This window comes from Cyprinus carpio, chromosome A7 (genome assembly GCF_018340385.1).
Source record: "Cyprinus carpio isolate SPL01 chromosome A7, ASM1834038v1, whole genome shotgun sequence".
Classification (NCBI taxonomy): domain Eukaryota; kingdom Metazoa; phylum Chordata; class Actinopteri; order Cypriniformes; family Cyprinidae; genus Cyprinus; species Cyprinus carpio.
In genome coordinates, this window is record NC_056578.1 from 7,891,643 (window position 1) to 7,914,055 (window position 22,413).

Below are 22,413 nucleotides of genomic sequence, written 5' to 3' on the forward strand. Positions count from 1 at the left end.
TGGAAACCATACCCTATAAGTAACGTTCTGCGCTTGGTACTTTTCTGCTGAGTCACGTCGAATAGACGAAGCGTACTTGATGTAGGGAGGACAGAAGTGCGCGTCTCTGATTGGCTCGCCGCTTCGACACGTGAGGCGGTAACTTTCATATGTCTCAAGTGAACATCTGGAAGAGGTTACTCGCGTTGCTCTTTACTCTGAGGATTATTTCAGAGTACGACTGCAACTTCAAAATGTCTTTCGTAAAAGTGGAGGAGAAAAGTGACTTTTCTTATCACAACTTGCCTTACGGAGTTTTTTCCACGCCGGATAATGTGAGTACACGCTTTATTTAGTCCTGGGAATTACAGTATGTTTGGTCGAACTGAATTAACAAAGTCTTATGTAATGAGAGCGTGTTTTAACTTTATAAAACGACTAAATGATGTTACTTAGAATATTATTTCTTCCGTCGAATTTCTGCGTGGACACAAAGTTTCAAAGGTCAGAATGCACACTGAAAATCTAAAATAAACCTTAATTGTCAACAAAGCTTTATTGGCTTTTACAATATTGCAATAGTATAATGTGCATTAAAGGTTACTATATATATATATATATATATATATATATATATATATATATATATATATATATATATATATATATATATATATATATAATTTGTGACGTTGAGCATGTAAAGTCTTTTGGAACATCTATAATCCATGCAAAATTTTCAAATCAAAAAGGTCATTTCTAACTTATACCACATATTTGGATAAACCAGCCCAGGCACAGAATCGGCATTGCTATTGGAGACCAGATTTTGGACCTCAGTGTAATCAAGCATCTTTTCAATGGACCGGCTCTTGGACCTCATCAGGATGTGTTTGAACAGGTGAGCTTCATCAGTGTAGGTTTGTATCAAGTATTATAGATTCTTCTGCATCCTTATGTTTTTTTTTTTTCTTCTTCTTCATCAAAGCCCACACTCAATGCATTTATGGCTCTGGGTTATGATGCTTGGAGAGAGGCGAGAAAGTGCCTCCAGATGCTTCTAGCTGCAAACGAGTCCACGCTGCGTGATGACGTCAATTTAAGAAGCCGGTAAATGTCCCTCCCACGATATGGATATTTCAATTTGTTACTGTACTTCTTACTGTATATTACTTAGTATGCACTGTATGCTGCCTATAAGTGGAACGGTACGCATTATGCAACATTTTAAAATGTAGATGCGCATTTATGCATTTGTTATTTTTTTATTTATCATTATTATTTATTTATTGTTTTATTTCTTTATATAACTGTAGTAATTTATTTGTTTTAATCAGGAAGCTGAAGAAAAGTTTTATTTATTATTATTTTATTGATTTATTTAAGATTAATTTACTTAATTATTTAAATCTGAAAGCTGAAGGAAAGTTCCTTATGGCATTGTGTTTGTGTGTGTGTGTGTGTGTGTGTGTGTGTGTGTGTGTGTGTGTGATTTCCAGGGCTTTTGTTCAGCAGAGTTCTGCAGTGATGCATCTCCCAGCTGAGATCGGTGAGTGCGACAGTGAAACAGACGGCTTTATCTCTGGGTTGTACTTCATATGCAGTTTTAATTCCATGATTGATATATTTCAGAATAAACCAGGATATTCATGATGAAAACATGTATGTATGGACTTAACTTTATCCATAAAGATTTGATTGGATCAGGAGAAGTGGTGTAACATACTGAAGAGTTAAAAAATAAGAGGGGTTTCTGATGACTGCTGAAAAGCAAAGCTGAGGTGGAGCAGGTTATTACATTTTGATGAAAGATTATTAAGACACTGATTTTTTTTTGGAAGGCCATGCACTGATGAATAATACATGCATCAACACTTTCATGTAGAGGAAAGTCCTGGTTCTGTTCCATAATGATCACTAGAGTGCACTGTTCACTAACTATATCTGTCAGAGCCATTCACAAACCCTCTCTCATGCCATGAAAGATTACAGCCTTCTGTTTGTTGTGCATTATGGGATGTTTTCCTACGTTTATTAATTACAGCCCTTTTTAGGATAGCACAGATTTAAAAAAGAAAGAAAAAGCAGTTTCTACTGCATAAACAGCCAACGTTTATTAAAAACTTGTCAGTGTTGAATTACCCTTCTAACTTATGCAGTTATTTTAGCATGTATTATTATTTATAGAATATTTTTTATGATATTTTTTGAAAACGTTATAGTTTTTAATGCTTGATACTCTTGTAAGCAATGCAAGATTAAAGTATAAAAATCTACTATTGATTTACATTGACAGAATGCTGATCAGATTCAAAATGTATCCGATAATGATGTTATCATATTAATTAAATACTGAATTCTTTATTGGTCTTTCTTGCACTATATCGGCATCCTTCTGTCTCGAGAGACAATGGAGAAAAATCGCATTATATGAGCACGCTTAATTAGTAAATAATGACAGATGTCTGCAGGTGCATGGCCAAGATGAGGCCCTAAATACAAGTTAAAAATCTAGTGATTCTTGAATGAATGTTTCGTTTGTAAACAAGTTTCTGGATGTGGGAAAGTTGGAAGACCTTGTGAAAGGTGTTTTTCATATCGGCTTGAAGGCGTTACAGGGATAGTTCATCCCAAAATGTACTTTTACATTTACACTACCAGTCAGAAGTTTGAAATAATAATAATAATAATAATATATATATATATATATATATATATATATATATATATATATATATATATATATATATATATATATATATATATATATATATATATATATATATATATATATATTTTTTTTTTTTTTTTTTTTTTTTTTTTTTTTTTTTTTTTTTTTTTTCCAATATTTTTAAAATGTTTTTGAAAGTGGCTTATTTTATTTGATTATGAATTTATTTGATCAAAAAAAAAATAAAATTACCAGTAATAATTTAAAATAAAATATAATGTATTCTTGTGATGCAAAGCTGAATTTTCAGCATCATTACTCCAGTCTTCGGTGTCACATGATCTTTCAGAAATCATTCTTATATCCTGATTCTTTCTCAGTTATTTGTTTTAATTTGAATAAAATGTTTCGCATATGAAAATTTGGGATTCAGTGTGCAAGGACCTTTACAATTTGTTTTAGTGACATAAGCTTCCAGTACACAAAAGACAACAACACACAGTCAAAAAAAAAAAAATAAATAAAAACCCTTTGCAGATAAATAAGTGTATAAACAATTGTGCTATAAATGATAATGGAATTGGATTGAGTAAGATGCAGGGATGTACTAGGATGAAGGGGTAACAAATAAATATAAGGATATTGCACATTTTATTGTATAAGTGGGGAACATTTAACTGTTCATGAGGTAGATTGCCTGGGGGAAGAAACTTTTTCTTGTGCCTGACTGTCCTGGTATTTGCGGCTCTGAAGCGCCGGCCAGATGGCAAGAGTTCAAAGATGGGGTAACTTGGGTGTGAGGGATCCAGAGTGATTTTCTGAGCCCTTTTCCTCACTCTGGATGTATACAGTTCTTGAAGGGTGGGCAGGGGAGTACCAATAATCCTTTCAGCAGTCCGAACCGTTCTCTGTAGTCTTCTGATGTCTGATTTTGTAGCTGAACCAAACCACACAGTTATTGAAGTGCACAGGACAGACTCAATGACGGCTGAGTAGAACTGTTTCAGCAGCTCCTGTGGCAGGTTAAACTTCCTCAGCTGGCGAAGGAAGTACAGCCTTTGTTTGGGCCTTTTTAACAATGGAGTCAATGTGATTGTCCCACTTCAGGTCCTGAGAGATGGTGGTTCCCAGGAATCTGAATGACTCCACTGCAGCCACAGTGCTGTTCATGATGGTGAGTGGGGGGGGTGTGCAGGGGGGTTTCTTCTGAAGTCCACGATCATCTCCACTGTTTTGAGCGTGTTCAGCTCCAGGTTGTTAAGACTGCACCAGACAGCCAGCTGCTCAACCTCTTGTCTGTAAGCAGACTCGTCACCGTCCTGGATGAGACCGATGAGTGTGGTGTCGTCTGCAAACTTCAGGAGCTTGACAAAGGGGTCTTTTGAGGTGCAGTCGTTGGTGTACAGCGAGAAGAGCAGGGGGGAGAGAACACATCCCTGAGGGGCACCAGTGTTGGTGGAGCAGCTGTTGGACATGAATTTCCCCAGTCTCACTAGCTGTTGCCTATCTGTCAGAAAGCTGGTGATCCACTGACAGATAGAACTAGGAACAGAGAGCTGGGTCAGTTTGGTCTGGAGGACTGTTGGGATGATGGTGTTTGAAAGCCGAACTGAAGTCCACAAACAGGATCCTCACATAAGTCCCTGTTTTGTCCAGATGTTGCAGGATGAAGTGCAATCCCATGTTGATTGCATCATCCACAGACCTGTTTGCTCGGTAAGCAAACTGCAGGGGGTCCAGTAAGGGTCCAGTGATGTCCTTCAGATAAGCCAGAACCAGTTTTTTCAAACGACTTCATGACGACAGATGTTTAGAGCCACAGGTCTGTAGTCGTTAAGTCCTGTAATCTTGGGTTTCTTTGGAAAATCTTCATAGTTAATACTATATTCATAGTTAATACTGGTGCTAAATGATAACTAATGGTTATTATTATTATTAACAGTTTTTTGCTATATTCAAATAGAAAACAATAATTTTTTATTGTAATAATATTTATTAATAACAATGTTGTTTTTACTGTATTTTTGATCAAATAAATCCAACATTGGATTCAAAAACATTAAAAAATCTTAATTATTCCAAACTTTTAAACGGTAGTGTATTACTTTTATGTAAATAATTAATTTTTGTAAATGTTGTTCTGTTATTCCAGCTTGCATTACTTTCTTTCTTCCATGAAACACAAAATAAATGATCTTTACTCTCCACTGGGGCTCTGAAATCACTTTTAGGAACACTGCATCAGATTTTGCATAATTAATACCAAATGTCATTAGTGATGAAATGTCACATGACCAATTCAAAACTGAAAATTGAGATTTGAGAGCAACGGCGGAGGTGGACATAAAATAGACAGAAGTTTCAGTCATAAATGTATCATTTATTTTCTCACACAAAGCAAGAGGATTAGTTATTGATGACAGAACTTTCATTTCTGGTTGAGATATTTCTTTAATGTAGTGAACTGAATTATGACAGACAATAAACCTGAGCACATGTCTGACAGAAGTCATCTTTTATTCTCCCTTCTCTGCAACAGGCGACTACACAGACTTTTACTCATCGAGAGATCATGCCACCAATGTTGGAATAATGTTCCGTGGAAAAGAAAACGCCTTGATGCCCAACTGGTACGTGACAGCCTATTAATATTCCTCACCCTCTTAAATACTAACATCTGAAGCAAGCGTGCAGCCGAATCAATTCGAGTTTTAAAGACCCAGAAAAGTTCCTGTAAGTTATTCCCATAAACACTAGCTTTATTCTTTCCTAGCGTACGCCTGTCAGGCTAAATAATGCACCTGCGCATTTTCCAGCTCGCTGTGAAAAATGTCTTGTGCAATAACTATTCCCTCCAAGACAGAACCGTATTTCTTGTCACATTTTCACTTACAAGGCCCAGAGAGGGAGTCATTCGCCCGAAGACAGAACAAGGACTCGTGTGGAAATGAAGAGGGAAGTTTTCTGAAATTTAATTTCAGCAGCTCACCTACCTAAAGTTCCCCTCGGCTTAGTCAGTCTGTCACCGGGCCTTTCCAAACGCGTGTCACTTCTTCAGGAAAGAATGAGAATTAGTCTGGAGGAAAATCTATAGTTGATTTACATTGGGCTTGAAGCCACGGGCCTGAGCTGGGCTTTTGTGGCCGGGGTGAATTTTGGAGTAGGATTTGAACTGAAACGTTAAAAAAGTAGGTCGCACAGAAGTGTAAATTCTGTCAGTATTTACTCACCCTCATGTCGCTCCAAACCGTCATGCTGTTATTATTTTTTTTCTGTGAAACACATAAGGAGAATTCTTTTTGCTTTTTTCAATGCAAAGAGTTTCAGTTCTTTGCTCGAGGAGTATCTAATATAGTGAAATGGATGTTAAATTACTACTGAAACTGTATACGATAATTTGCAATGATTATGCATATAAACTTCTAAATTAAAGTATTATCCTAGCTGGAAATGTATATACTTTAAAAACCAAGGTTCCCCATTTATATTGACCTCCATTGAAAGCACATCATTATTGTATAAAGAAATGCCATCATTGTGAATAGGTAGAGAACATATGTTTTTTAATGTGATAAATGCTTAATATTTTTATTCCTCTGTAATAAATAATTAAATGATTTGCTATATATAAGAGTTTTTTGTTGAAGCCTAAATGCATAATATTTAGGCAATCAGTGTGCATTTACTCTAAATATTAAAGTGGAATTTATTTACATATTATTAATTTTTTATATATATAAATATAAAACAATGTGTGTGTGTGTGTGTTATGTATAACTGAAGGCTAAATCTGACAATATTTCAATGTTTTTCCATTAAAGCCATTATTTTTTATCTGCTGTTCTTCATAAAGTCTTCTTTTATGTTCTGGAGAACAAAGCAAGTCATGCAGGTCTGGATTAGAGCAACACAAGGAGGAGTAAATGATGACAGAAATGTCATTTTTGGATGTCTTAAATGATGCGGAATTCACCCAAAAGATAAAAAGACCCCACATCTAAAGCACTGGTAGAAAGTTACGTGTTGTGATAAAGGGAATGACATATTATCTTGTATCCTGTAGGCTGAGGCTGCCAGTGGGGTATCATGGGAGAGCTTCATCTGTGGTCGTCTCTGGAGCACCAATCAGAAGACCTCGAGGACAGATGAGGCCGGACGCAGGTAAACAAAAGATGGAGGAGAAACCACAGACTCGTCAACATAAGAAGTCCCTCTGCTGTAAATTTAGAATTTACAAAAATGAAAAATAAACTGTATTGTTTCTGTTTGATTTTGCTTCAAGGAATAGCTCACCCAAAAATGAAAATTTGCTGAAAATGTATTCACCCTCAACCCACAAGATGCAGATGAGTTTGTTTCTTCATCAGAACAGATTTGGAGAAATGTAGCATTACATCAGTTGCTCACCAATGGATCCTCTGCAGTGAATGGGTGCCATCAGAATGAGAGTCCAAACAGCTGATAAAAACATCACAATAAGTAAGGAATAATTGACGACGGGCCATTGATTTATTTGTTAGAAAAATAATGAACAGAGGTGGTGGTGATGCGGCGAGTTTTTTTTATATTATTATTCGGCGGAGAGTAGTTTATTATTCTTGTACTACGGTTACCACACCTCAAGACATAGATCAGATGATACATTTAAAGGGATTCATCCAGTTTTTGTACTTAAATCGCTATTGTGAATAGGATTATTTCTTTGGCATCTCTTCCAGCGCCTCTTTTGCTGGTTCCAAAATGTCAATTTAAAGCTGGTAATGGAGGCTTGAGCTGTCTAAAGCATTCTAATGCAGTTATTAATGAAGTTATTAGAAAGAGAGCGAGAGAGACAGAGACTCACAGAGAAAGAGAGAGAGAGAGAGAGAGAGAGCGCTTGTTTGAATTAGACTGCAGCAGCATCTCTAAACAGCGCTGTTATTACCTCGCTAGTGAGAAATGTCATGTGTATTTACTTTCTGAAAATTGTAGGTCATGTTGTTGTTTTTGTGAGTCCTGTAATTTCTGTTATTATAGCTTTACTATGTGCGAAGTGATATGGAACTGTAATGTGGTCAAGAGAGAGCTGCCTGGAACTAAGTTCGCCATGCGTTTCCCAGAAAATAATTGCACACCTCAGAACGTTCGTCAGCCAATCAGATTCAAGCATTCAATGGCCCCGTAGTATAATCCACAAGTAATCCACACCACTCCAGTCCATCAGTTAATGTCTTGTGTGACATTCACCAGTGAAAAAGTCGTCTCATCTGAATCAGGAGAGAAATATGCACAGATCAAGCACCTCTACAAGTGAAAACGGTTTTAAACAAATATATTAATGGATTTTGATATGAGAGGACAAGCATTATTATGGATTGTGGACTCATATTTTGGTCAGAAGCGATGGTTTAAAGTTAAAATGCCTCAATGATGGCTTTGTTTCTTACAAACAATAAGATTTTATTTTTACGATAAATTTGGATTTGTTATGGAGTGGTGAGGATTATTGTGATGTTTTTATCAGCTGTTTGGACTCTCATTCTGACGGCACCCATTCACTGCAAAGGATCCACTGGTGAACAAGTGATGTAATGCTACATTTCTACAGATCTGTTCTGATGAAGAAACAAACTCTTTTACATCTTAGATTGACTAAGGGTGAGCACATTTTCAGGATTTTTTCTGTCAACTATTCTTTTAATTGCCATTAAAAATATTTACAATGCAAAATAAAATCTTAATGGTCCTAAAACAGACTTTGTTTTCGTTGCAAAATATTTTGAAGTTAATTTTTGCAGTTAAGTGCACATTGCAGTATTCTCTGTGTGAATAATGTGTTGTGCATTAACATATGGCACAGTCAGCACATTAATAAAAAACAATATGTGCATTTGCCTTTTTGCATCATAGACATTAAAGCAATAACAGGCTGATTAATAGCACCATGTTTCATGAAAAACCTCCATGCAGCTTGGATGATGAGGCTCTTATGATATTTTCCTGTACGTTAAATAATTGCTCTCATTGGTCAGCAAACCCGCACCGTTCATTATTACAGCCTCTCTTGAGAACTATCTGACACGTGTTCAAGTGGCCACTATAAATATTATGCAGATTCAGTCTGTAATGAACTCTGCTGAGAAATCCATCAAAACAGCTTGAAATCTGGTTGTTTCATAACTATGTTTCTCTTTCAGCTCAGCCGCCCATCTTTGGACCCAGCAAGCAGCTAGATATAGAGTTAGAGATGGTGAGTTAAAGTGTTATGTGATATTAGATCATTAGTTTATTAGTAGAGCATGTTATTGTGAGTTGTTGCTGATTCAGTCCCATGCAGCGATGATGTAAGGAGCTAAAGTCTTACATAGATCTCAATCCTTCCCCATTGTTCCCATAAACAAGGCACGTAATCTCAAGAGAATGTCTTTACAAGAAAGGTACTTTCAGTGGAAATGTTTCCAAAATTGCACTCAATTTGTCACTTTCTCCTCGCAGTGATGCTGTTATTCTGTTGCTGTTTATACTATATGATTTATGTTAGATCTAAGCGATAAATCTCGATATTTCACAGTTGATATTTGAGATATTTTGAGATTCTTGACATACTGTACACACACACACACACACACACACACACACACACACACACACACACACACATATATATTTATTTATTTATGTTATTTGCCCTGAAATGGCTTAAAACTGTGATTTTTTTTTTTAATTCAAACAGATGAACAGATCATTTTAAACCAAACAGACAAATGCTGGAATGCTGGAGATTCAGAATGTTTGACAAAATCAATAAAACTCCTAAATATTTAATAGTTATTTACTAAACATTTCATAATTTTAATTCATATGCAATAATAAAACAATAAAAATTATGATTTTTAGATGCATTAAACCATTTTTGTTGTTTTTACTGTCACTTTTTCTTTGTTAAATATAGTCTACAGTGACTTTGCAATATTTAAAATGTATTAATGTTATTTATTTGTGCAACAGTAAAAGTGACCAGAAAATCCATTTAGGTTTGATGTAATGAACTTATAAGTGGTGCGAGACTCTCTGTTATTTACTCATGCAGTTATGTGCTACTTGGGTAACAATGTATTATTTAATCTCTATGGCACCTTGCCTTGCACTAGCCTTCTGTTTGCTTATGCAAATACTTGTCTCACTAAATATGCTGCAATATTCTAAGCATATGAATTTAGGATGAGATATGCTGATATTACATATTTAATGTGACATTTGTCTTTCAGGCGTTCTTTGTGGGAAAAGGGAACAAGCTGGGAGAGCCCATTCCAGTGGAGAAGGCTCACGAGCACATCTTCGGCATGGTGCTTATGAATGACTGGAGCGGTGAGAAATAACATCTGCAGTGCATACTCTCCCAAATCATCTAAGATCTTATATCAGCTTATATAAGCTAAATATTGCAACACAAGTGTGAAAAACAGCTGAAATTTGAGAGTGAAAGAAAAATGGCTGAATTCCATACTTTAGTATTATCATGTATCTATACTGGAATGAAGGACTTTTTTAAGAAGTTCACATGTCATTAAACCAAATTAAGTACTTTACATTGCATTTTGCACTACCATCTTGCCACAAAAAAACCTCAGTCTTGCTTTTCATTTGTCTAGTCGTGTCCAATCAAACACAATGAAATAGTATTGTAAATCTCAATTTATGAATCATAACACAACTTGGTTTCACTTGAGAGAATTTTAATTATATCTTGAAAGGTTTTTAAACTGTTCAGAGAAGCTTGGCACAGTGAGTCAGACGTGGCGGGATCTAGAGGTGTTTCCTGGTCAGGCAAGAGTGCCATTTCTGAGCAACAACCGCTGTTAATTCTTTTTATTAGTCCTCTGTCTCTTTCTAAAACTCAGATGGCTCCTTGTTGAGCACACTTAACACATTGCATTTTTATGAGCCGTTAAGCAGACTTGGGAAATGAGAAACACTTTTAGGGTGAGGAGGCAGAGGGAGATGCTTGGTGAAGTGTGCATGCCAAACTACGTCCGTTTACACAGCATCTGCTTAGCTGTTCAGTTTCCTTTCACAGAATGCTGTTTTGTGGCAAAGTAAAATACACGTCGTCTGACTTTTAATGGTTTGTGCCAATCCAATCAAAAAATATAATCAGTAAGAAACCATAAAAATTCAAGAGATGTTTGGAAACCAAAATTGTCAATTTAAAGGATTTTTCACTCACTTTTGTATACTTTTGTTTGCTTTTTAACCTAAATGCATTTGCATTATTTTGCATATGCATTACTGTATTGCTCTGCTCTGCTGCAAAACTTGCAAAGTTAGAGAAATATTATATAAAATATTAAAAAATTAATTTGTTGATAGCAAAATGCATCAATAAGTTCTAATAATTTTTTTTGTTTTGTAATATAAAAATTGCTAGTTGCAATTTAACATTTTAATTTACTATTTTGCCCAATATTTTTGTGTGTTTATTTTAGGACTGCAACAACTAATTGATTAAATCGATAATAATCGATAATGAAAATAATCGACAATGAATGTCATTATCGAATAGTCGCATCTGCCCACCACGCATGGAAAACTTCCGCCAGTCACATCAAATTACAGCAGTGACTAATGCATTTCTATGAACGAAATGCATCTAAAAATAGTGGATGAAACTGCTGCGGGAAAGATGCATGATCCAAACTGCCCGAAACATGAGAATTTTTATTTTAAACTTCAAGCTAATACATAGCATAGTGCCAGTTGAACACAATGTAAGACGTTTCTTACATTTACAGAATAAGGAAATAACAGAAACTAAATCAGAATTAATCGGAAAAATAATCGGCCGACTAATCGATTATCAAAATAATCATTAGTTGTAGCCCTTGTTTATTTACTTTTGTACTTTTTATGTATTTTATATTTGCTATTATTTTTCACATGCATTAAATTTTTGCTCTGCTCTGTTGCAAAACTTTGAAAACTAAGAAAAGTAAGAGAAATAGGCTATTATATATAAAAATTTTAATGTTCAGTATTAATATGCATCGATAAGTTGCAATTAAAAAATGACTACTTGCAATTTTAAAAATGTACTATTTTTCCCAATAATTGTGCATGTTTATTTACTTTTTATGTATTTTATATTTGCCGTTATTTTGCACATGCATTACTGTCTTGCTCTGTTGCAAAACTTTGTGACCTACATAGCACTGCATGCATGACAGACAAATCGATAGAAATATTATATTATATAGTAAACATTTTTCATCATTTGTTCAAACTTAAAATGCATCACTAAGTATCACAAAATGCATCAAGAAGCAATTTACAAATGTAATATTTTGCCCAATATTTTTGTGTATTTATTTACTTTTGTGCTTTTTATGTATTTTATATTTGCCATTATCTTGGACATGCATTTGTGTTTTCGTTTCAATGACAAACTGTCTCAGGAATGCTTATGGCTTTTTTGGCTGCTTCCTTCCAGATTTTACTTTACATTCAGTGTTTTCTTCCCTGCAGTTTTTTTTTTTTTTTTTTTTTTTTTTGAAAGCCTCTCTTTTCTCCTCCAAAGTTCCTTCCTCACCAGAAGCGAGTCCCAGTTCTCGTTTGAAACACATTCCTCAGAAATGCTGCATGTCTTCTAGCGAGAGTCTGTCAGAATTATGCAGAGGGTAGATATCTGAGTACAGCTCCAGAATATCTTGTGCTGTTTGGAAGAGTTCATGCAGAGCGACGACGTCTTGATGGTGTGTAGTGGCATCTCTATGGCATCTGCTCTGCGTAAGGCTGTGAGAAATAATCTGATGCATCAGTCTGGATGAGATTTCTAGAAAAATTTATGGATTTGAAACGCAATGAATAAAAAAAGAAATGAGACGGATAAAGAATGTCAATGCTGTGAGGCTGCAGACTTTTTGAAAACTTGCAGTTTCAAATTCAATAATCTCGCCAAATGTGACTGAATTTATTTGTCTGGACAAAAGCTTTATTGGGCTTATTTTGCCAGCAAATTTTGGTTTGGAAAATCTAATTATATTGCACTGTAATGTATTATGCTGAAGTGTGAAATTTAACACTACAGCAAATTATTCCTTAAATGAATCAAATCGTAGAGTTTATCACTAAGATAAGGCTCTTACACACTGTTGCAACTACATATTCAGCATTTTGAGGGATCATATGAACACTTCAACTACACAGGCTGATCCACAATGTTCAAAGATACCTTTTTTAAGTCAAACTGTAAGGCAGCATTGCATGTGTGACAGACAAAGTGAGAGAAGTATTATATATTATATCTATTATATATAGAAAAAATAAGATTAATTAATTACCACAATACATCAGTAAAACTAGTTTTTAATTTAAAATTTGGTCAGTATCTGTGTGTATTATGTATGCTTATGCTTATTGGAGTTTTAGAATGTTGTGTCTTTAATGGAAAGTTCCATCTTAAGGCAGGTCACTAGGATTTGGAACAAAGCCTGTTTGTGCATGAGTAGTGATGTGTGCAGTGAATAACTGCACATTTAATTTAAAGAAACTGATTGAATTCAGTCAAAGAAGAGGAAGTAGCACAGGTAATGATCCATCCATGCCCAGATTCAGGCAAGCAGCAGTAGAGATAAAGTTTAAAGAGAGTGTAAATGTATCTAATTGTTCAGGACTCATGCATTTAAACTGTTTTCAGCGAGGGTAAATGTTTTAAAGAAAGTTTGTAGCCCCACAAAACTCACTGCCACAATGCCAGTGCTTGATCCTTATAGGTTACAGTGTCTTTTTCTCTTTTATGTTGCAGCTCGGGATATCCAGGCTTGGGAATATGTTCCATTAGGTCCGTTCCTGGGCAAGAATTTTGGGACCACTATCTCGCCCTGGGTCGTTCCCATGGAAGCACTGATGCCCTTTGTCGAGCCCAATCCGGTCCAGGTAAATTGGGTCGATTCTAAGTCTAAGAGTGTGAATATTTTGGGAATGGGATGACGCTATAAATTCACACAGTCATTTGTTCCTAAAAATGGGTTGAAAATAGCTGCATGCACAATACACTGGCATCTGCTTTTTCTGTTTATCAGTAACAGTCTATATTAGATATTTTATAAGTTTCCTGTTTATTTTAAGATCATACTCTAGCAATACATTACTATATGTGATGCCTTCCAATTTCTATATGCTATGTCTATCTCTCTATATTTCACAGACTTTTAAATTAAATGTTCCCTCATGGTGGAATGACCTGCCCAACTCAACCCGAGCAGTCTTCAAGAATCGGCTAAAACACATCTCTTCCATCTTTATTTGACCTTCTAACTCTAGCACACTCTATTATAATTCTATTTAAAAAAAAAAAAAAAACTTGCCCCTTTTGGACTTGCACTCTGTTCATTTACTAACTGCTTGTTAGCTAGCTTCTCAATTTTTTTTGTATTCTATTTGATTTCTTTTTATTTGTGACCCTGGACTACAAAACCTAAAAAAGTCTACAAAAGTCTTAAGTCACTGGGGTATATTTGTAGCAATAGCCAAAAATACATTGTATGGGTCAAAATTATAGATCTTTCTTTTTTGCCAAAAATCATTAGGATATTAAGTAAAGATCATGTTCCATGAAGATATTTTGTAAATTTCCTACCATAAATATATCAAAACTTAATTTATGATTAGTAATATGCATTGCTAAGAACTTCATTTGGATGAATTAAAAGGCGATTTTCTCAATATTTAGATTTTTTGCACCATCAGATTCCAGATTTTCAAATAGTTGTATCTCAACCAAATATTGTCCTATCCTAACAAACCACACCATACATCAATGGAAAGCTTATTTATTCAGCTTTCATATGATGTGTAAATCTTAACTTTGAAAAATTGACACTTAAGACTGGTTTTGTGGTCCAGGGTCACATTTATTATACAATTAACAAAAGCAAAAAAAGGCCTCTAACACTAGCTTGCTCTGTTCTTTTTCTATTCTATCTGTTTTCTTTTTATTTCTTACATAATTTAAAAAAATGTAAAACCCTTGAACGTGTACTGCATTAAAGGGTTAGTTCACCCAAATATTAAAATTATGTCATTAATGACTCACCCTCATGTCGTTCCAAACCCGTAAGACCTCCATTCATCTTCGGAACACAGTTTAAGATATTTTAGATTTAGTCCGAGAGCTTTCTGTTCCTCCATTGAAAATGTATGTACGGTATACTGTCCACGTCCAGAAAGGTAATAAAAACATCATCAAAGTAGTCCATGTGACATCAGAGGGTCCGTTGGAATTTATTGAAGCATCGAAAATACATTTTGTTCCAAAAATAACAAAAAATTACGACTTTATTCCGCTTTTTTTCTTCTCTTCCGGGTCTGTTGTGAGCGAGACTGCTGTGACTGTTGACGTACGACGCTGCTGACGTGTTTTCTGGTGCGCCCAATAACAAAGATAACACGTCAGCAGCGTCGCACGTCAACAGTCACAGCAGTCGCGGAATAAAGTCATAATTTTTGTTATTTTTGGACCGAAATGTATTTTCGATGCTTCAATATATTCTAACGGACCCTCTGATGTCACATGGACTACTTTGATGATGTTTTTATTACCTTTCTGGACGTGGACAGTATACCGTACATACATTATCAATGGAGGGACTGAAAGCTCTCGGACTAAATCTAAAATATCTTAAACTGTGTTCCGAAGATGAACGGAGGTCTTACAGGTTTGGAACGACATGAGGGTGAGTCATTAATGACATAATTTTAATATTTGGCTGAACTAACCCTTTAAGCTAACTGATACTTGTTATAGCTCTTGCATATCTTTGCTCTCTTGTTGGTTTTGATTGCTTCCATTGACTTCAGTCACTTTGGGTAAAAGCGTCTGCTAAATGACTAATATAGCTTATCTAATATGACTAATCTTAGAATACTAGATTTTTTCAGGTTTTGGCCTTTTGATTTTTGAGAGCCCCTTCTCTTTAAATGCGCTAGATGAATATTTATCCATATAATATTTATTTTATAGGCCATAACATGAAAATAATTTTCACCTTATTGGAAATTAGCAAACATACCATTTGGAGTTAGTTTTTATTTTTTTAATAATACTTTTATTTTGTAAAGATGCATTAAATTGATCAAAAATAACAATAAAGACATTTAAATAGTTAAAAACAATCTATTTCATATAAATGCTGTTCTTTTAAAGTTTTTCGTATTTTTGTTCATTTTGTTTTGTGATTTTGTATATTATATACATACAGGTCGTTCTCAAAAAATTAGCATATTGTGAAAAAGTTCATTATTTTCCATAATGTAATGATAAAAATTAAACTTTCATATATTTTAGATTCATTGCACACCAACTGAAATATTTCAGGTCTTTTATTGTTTTTAATACTGATGATTTTGGCATACAGCTCATGAAAACCCAAAATTCCTATCTCAAAAAAATTTAGCATATTTTCATCCGACCAATAAAAGAAAAGTGTATTTTAATACAAAAAAAGTCAACCTTCAAATAATTATGTTCAGTTATGCAATCAATACTTTGGTCGGGAATCCTTTTGCAGAAATGACTGCTTCAATGTGGCGTGGCATGGAGGCAATCAGCCTGTGGCACTGCTGAGGTGTTATGGAGGCCCAGGATGCTTCGATAGCGGCCTTAAGCTCATCCAGAGTGTTGGGTCTTTGCGTCTCTCAACTTTCTCTTCACAATATCCCACAGATTCTCTATGGGGTTCAGGTCAGGAGAGTTGGCAGGCCAATTGAGCACAGTAATACCATGGTCAGTAAACCATTTACCAGTGGTTTTTGGCACTGTGAGCAGGTGCCAGGTCGTGCTGAAAAACGAAATCTTCATCTCCATAAAGCTTTTCAGCAGATGGAAGCATGAAGTGCTCCAAAATCTCCTGATAGCTAGCTGCATTGACCCTGCCCTTGATAAAACACAGTGGACCAACACCAGCAGCTGACATGGCACCCCAGACCATCACTGACTGTGGGTACTTGACACTGGACTTCAGGCATTTTGGCATTTCCTTCTCCCCAGTCTTCCTCCAGACTCTGGCACCTTGATTTCCGAATGACATGCAAAATTTGCTTTCATCCGATAAAAGTACTTTGGACCACTGAGCAACAGTCCAGTGCTGCTTCTCTGTAGCCCAGGTCAGGCGCTTCTGCCGCTGTTTTCTGGTTCAAAAGCACACGCCTGTGCACGGTGGCTCTGGATGTTTCTACTCCAGACTCAGTCCACTGCTTCCTCAGGTCCCCCAAGGTCTGGAATCGGTCCTTCTACACAATCTTCCTCAGGGTCCGGTCACCTCTTCTCATTGTGCAGCGTTTTTTTGCCACAATTTTTCCTTCCCACAGACTTCCCACTGAGGTGCCTTGATACAGCACTCTGGGAACAGCCTATTCGTTCAGAAATTTCTTTCTGTGTCTTACCCTCTCGCTTGAGGGTGTCAATGATGGCCTTCTGGACAGCAGTCAGGTCGGCAGTCTTACCCATGATTGCGGTTTTGAGTAATGAACCAGGCTGGGAGTTTTTAAAAAGCCTCAGGAATCTTTTGCAGGTGTTTAGAGTTAATTAGTTGATTCAGATGATTAGGTTAATAGCTCGTTTAGAGAACCTTTTCATGATATGCTAATTTTTTGAGATAGGAATTTTGGGTTTTCATGAGCTGTATGCCAAAATCATCAGTATTAAAACAATAAAAGACCTGAAATATTTCAGTTGGTGTGCAATGAATCTAAAATATATGAAAGTTTAATTTTTATCATTACATTATGGAAAATAATGAACTTTTTCACAATATGCTAATTTTTTGAGAAGGACCTGTATATTTCACGTTTATATTAAGTTTTATTTTTATATTTTTATTCTATTTCAGTTAATGTTTTAATTCAAGTAATAAAAATGTTTTTAATGGTTTTAATTTTAGTTAAATAAATAGCTTAAATCCATTTATGAATTTCAACTCCATCACACAGCATTTTTCTCATTTCCATCAATCAGCAACCAAAACAAATTTTATTTAAAATGTTTGAAATTTTGTTTGTATTGTTTTTAAACAAAAAAGTCTATGTAGTATGTACTTTTATTTATTAGTTTTAGGTATTATAGGACTTTACCTTAGAAAAATGATTAACACTGAGAAATAAATGAGAACAAAAAATGTTGTTCTGGCAACTATCTGAAATAAAATGTTTTTCATATTTTACTTCAAGTAACAAATTTAATGACTTTATTACCTGCATAACTATGTAGCTCCAGCATCTACCAGCAGCTGTCTGACAAACCTTGACTTCCTGATGCAAATATTGAGTTCAGATATACCTTTCTGCCCCCATGTACTCTTCCTTCACTTTTCAGGTTTTGGCTGAGATGTGTGCTCAGTTTTCTTAAAATAATTTTATTGTTATTTCAGGACCCTGTGCCTCTTCCATACTTGCGTCACGATGACCTGTACACGTTCAACATCAACCTCTTTGTCGCTGTGAAAGGTGTGTGTCAGTATCTGTAACAACATCTGTCATTGTGCATATGCTGCATGTTACAGTGCTCAGTCTTGTTTTCTTCTGTCCAGGTGAGGGGATGCGAGAGGCCGCCACCATTTGCAAATCCAATTTTAAGGTAAGAGATAGTTTTGCATTTGTTTTGCATTGGCACATTGCTGTTCCAGAAGTAACCCATACTGACAACTCTTACTGTACCCATTTGATGAGTTTCCCTGAAAAAGCTCCAGCTTGAACAAGACATAGAGCAGGAAAGAATCAGAGATTGCATAAAGGAATTGCAAAAGGCAATGATAAACATATTCTACACAAATACGCAAAATGGCTAGCCAAGAAACAAAAAGAACTGATAATTTGGGTCAAATAAAAATCTAACCCCACACTTTGAACCCAGTAGAGATTATTTCATCCCCACTGGAATTGTTTTGTCGTTTTCTGTGCATAAATGCACACTCTTGCTGTTTATATGGTCTGTTTGCGTCATCGTAACCAAGTTTAGATTTGCAACCTCATGCAATTACCTGATTTGCATAATTCCATTAGTGAACCAGGCACTTAAACAGCACAGACTGTGCAGAGCAAATAAACAAAGCTATTCATTCTCAGTGCCTCTGTGTTGGGCTCCTTGTGTTATCGGTTCTGGGAGAAACCCATTCCATTTCCACGCTTTCTGTATCGTCACATGCAGAGAAAGCCATTTTCTTGTTTAGTAACAGACAGCAGGTGCGTGTAATGTGTTGTGTGTCTTCTCAGTACATGTACTGGTCCATGAAACAGCAGCTGGCACACCACACAGTCAACGGATGCAACGTCAGACCGGGAGACCTGCTGGCATCAGGCACCATCAGCGGACCGGTGCGTGTGTGTGTGTGTGTGTGAGAGCGTTTCAGTGATGTATAGAATACATTAAAGAAACACTTGAAAAAGAAAACTTGCCATTTAGATCAAGGCCTAACGAGTCAGATCAGTTCTGAAACCTTAAAAGAATAATTTTATAATTTCTTGTATTTATTAATTTAAGTAAATATCATGGAATTCACATTTATATTTTTATTGTATGTAAATAATATTAATATAATATAATGAACATTAATTATTAAATTTGTAACTATAATTATTTATATATATTTATATTTTGATATTAGTATTAAATATAAAAAATAAGGGGTGGTAAACTGGAACCATTAAATCTGAACCATTAAATCCAGTAAATACTATAATAATTAACATTAATAATTAATTTAAACTACAATCAGTTATATTAATAATAATCATAAAATATTGCAAATAATTAAGAAATGTATGTCTTCTGTAAAAAACAATTGCTTGAGAAATAAACATTTATACTTAATCTGTTTAATTCTGTAACTGATATAACAATTAACTTTAATTATTACATTTTAATGATTAATTATAATAATAAAAATATTAATAATTAATAAATTTATTTAGGTAAATAAACTGGAACACATATTTATATTTTAATATTATTTAAAAAAAAATCAATAAATAATACAACAATAAACTTGAATTACTACATTTAACTATAATTAATAATTCAAGTAAATACACTGGAAGTTACATGTATTTTTTATTTCATTTCAATCTATTAAATTCTTTATATAATATAGTAATTAACCTCAATTTTTTATTTATTTTTATGTTTTTTTAAATAAATGCACTGGAAGACACATTTATATTTTTATATAATCTCAAATTAAATTGAGTAAATAAAAGTTAATAACAATAAAAAAGTAATATGTTTGTCATATTGTCATATTTACTTGAAAAACTTAACTGACATATTTCTGCATTGAGCTGTATTATATAGTACTGCCTCTGTATCTGTGTGCATGAGATCCAGAGAGTTTCGGCTCTTTGCTGGAGCTCTCGTGGCGAGGATCAAAGACTATTGACCTCGGCAGTGGAGAGACAAGGACCTTCCTGAAGGACGGGGACGAGGTCACTCTCACAGGTGGGCTTTTAGAGTCTGTGTGTGCATGTTTAATGTTGCAGAGATGTCTGTTGATGGAAATGTGATCTCTGTTGTGTCGTTCTGGACTCTCTCTGTGCAGGTTACTGTGAGGGCAGGGGTTATAGAGTGGGATTCGGTCTGTGTGAGGGGAAGATCCTTCCTGCCCTGTAACAGTGACGCAGCTCTCTGTCTGTCTGTCTCTCCTTCCCTCCTCTAAGCCAGACAAAACAGACACGAGCAAACACAGTATTATGCCTGGTCTAATATTCACAACCTGTTTAGAGGTCTTTTAAAAATAACGTAAAACCCTTTTGGGTTCATAATCTGGTGTATTTCTGAGTAAAACAGAAATAATGTAGGGTGGAACTCGATTTTATCCATCGGGATTGATCGGATTGTGAAAATTGGTCATTAAATATCATTAAAAATGAAGGAAAATGTAAAACAACTTGTTTCTTTAGATAACCTCTGTGATCTTAGGAAAATATGTCAGTAAAATGTAATGTATCATCTTTATTGGGTTCCATATGCTTGAAACCAGTCATTAATTTCTGCAGTTCAACTATTTTTTGCAGAAATGACACATTTGTGAATTGCTTTGTCATTCTGTGTTACTGAAAAAAATATTCAATAAAGTTACTGATTACTTTTAAACTGTCTTAAGCCAATTTTATTTTATTTTATTTTATTTCCATAAAGCATTTGGCCATTCCATATTGCTGAGCTAATGATTTGATACAATAAAAATGCATCACACCACACAAATATTAGGTAAAGTAGTACATTTTTAAGTAATAATAATTTTTGCTTTTTTTTAGTATTAATTGAATGAATGTATATAAAGGAATTTCTCACGTTTCATCTTGGAAGGGTTTTTGTAATGCAGTGAATTTTGGGATTGCAAAGGATGTAGAATACATTGCAAAGGTAATAAAACAGAGCCAAAAATTATCTATAAGCATATAAGCATTGTGTATTGTATATTATATATGAGCAAAATGATATTGTATAACATTATAACTGGATATGTGATAAACAAGATGTTTAATGTCATTGCTAACTCCATCATATTTGAAAGGATTCCTGAAGCGGTGTTTCTTCTTGCAGTTGCAGATCCAGACTGTCAAACAGGTAAAATGACGGGTCACTGCTCGAGCCTTTTGTCTGTGATGGTGGGTTTGTCTCACATCACCACATCATTAACAAGCCTTTCAAAGCTTTGAGTGAAGTGAATAATGCTGTAATTACTGACGGAGGACGTCCGGTCCAGACTGAACAGGCCTGATGTGTGTATCAAATAAACTGATGCTCTTAAACTCAGGAAGAAAATTTGACAGTGATTAGAGGTGCTTGTTAAATTGAACATTCACTGTTTCTGCTATTGCTGTGTCATGTTAGTGCTCTAAATCTTTTATTTGTTTATTTTGTATTTTAATTTCTTGGCACATGTACTATGTGGCTACCATGTTTTTTGGACTTGTATGTTTTTATTTAATTTATTTTATTTCACAATATAATCTTTTTATTGACGTGTACCTGTGAAATGGTACTACTTTGTTTCTGTTTATATTTAATTTTAATTTAATTAAAAAAAAAAAAAATTCCCCACATTTATTCTGGTGTTACCTAGTTATTTTATTATTATTATTTTTTTTTTTTTACATGTACCATGAAAATATTTTTAGGGTATGCACTATACCATTGTAGTAAATTTTTATTTAATTAAATTAATATTTATACATTAATTATGATATATATATTATTATTATTATTTTATTTTTATTTTATTTTTTGCACATTTACTGTTTTACTACCATGTTGGTTTTTTTTTTCTTTTTCCCTGTATGTTGCCATGTATTTTTGGAATTTATTATTTTTTAATAACTATGTGTACAACTATGTGCAGATGGTACGGATACTCTGAGACACATTTAAACTGCAGACGCAAAATTAAAAATTAAATATATGATATGAAATATACCTATTGTAAATAAGTTGTTGTGACAGACCCTTCCGTTAAGACTCCTCTACAGTGAATCATTTGTGTTCTATCTCACGAGCTGCTAACAGATGGTGCTGAGTGTTTTAGCTGTGCGGTGGAGTTCCCGAGAGCCGTCTGTGAGTCATTGAGTCATCAGAGGTCAAATGGTCCATTCACTACTCCTTCAGCATAAGTGTGAACATGTGAGCGCTCATGTTGTTTTGCAGACAGAGATGGAAGGATCTCGGTTTCCCTCTTACTGCGTGTTTCTCCCCCTCTGTGATCAGACTTTTTATCTTGGCAGCCTCACTGATGGAC

At 34.8% G+C, this 22,413-nt stretch overlaps 1 protein-coding gene across 1 annotated transcript; it reads left to right on the plus strand.

The window, feature by feature from the left end:
• The first annotated feature begins 115 nt into the window (after positions 1 to 115).
• Positions 116 to 20,768, plus strand: LOC122145573 (fumarylacetoacetase-like). The gene is made up of 14 exons (XM_042759471.1): positions 116 to 314; positions 770 to 880; positions 968 to 1,089; positions 1,479 to 1,528; positions 5,190 to 5,280; positions 6,714 to 6,811; positions 8,827 to 8,879; positions 9,898 to 9,997; positions 13,431 to 13,561; positions 18,052 to 18,127; positions 18,211 to 18,257; positions 18,893 to 18,994; positions 19,997 to 20,114; positions 20,215 to 20,768. Exons 1-14 carry the CDS (start codon positions 150 to 152, stop codon positions 20,283 to 20,285), a joined length of 1,335 nt encoding a protein of 444 aa, XP_042615405.1. The 5' UTR covers positions 116 to 149; the 3' UTR covers positions 20,286 to 20,768.
• The last annotated feature ends 1,645 nt before the right edge of the window (positions 20,769 to 22,413 follow it).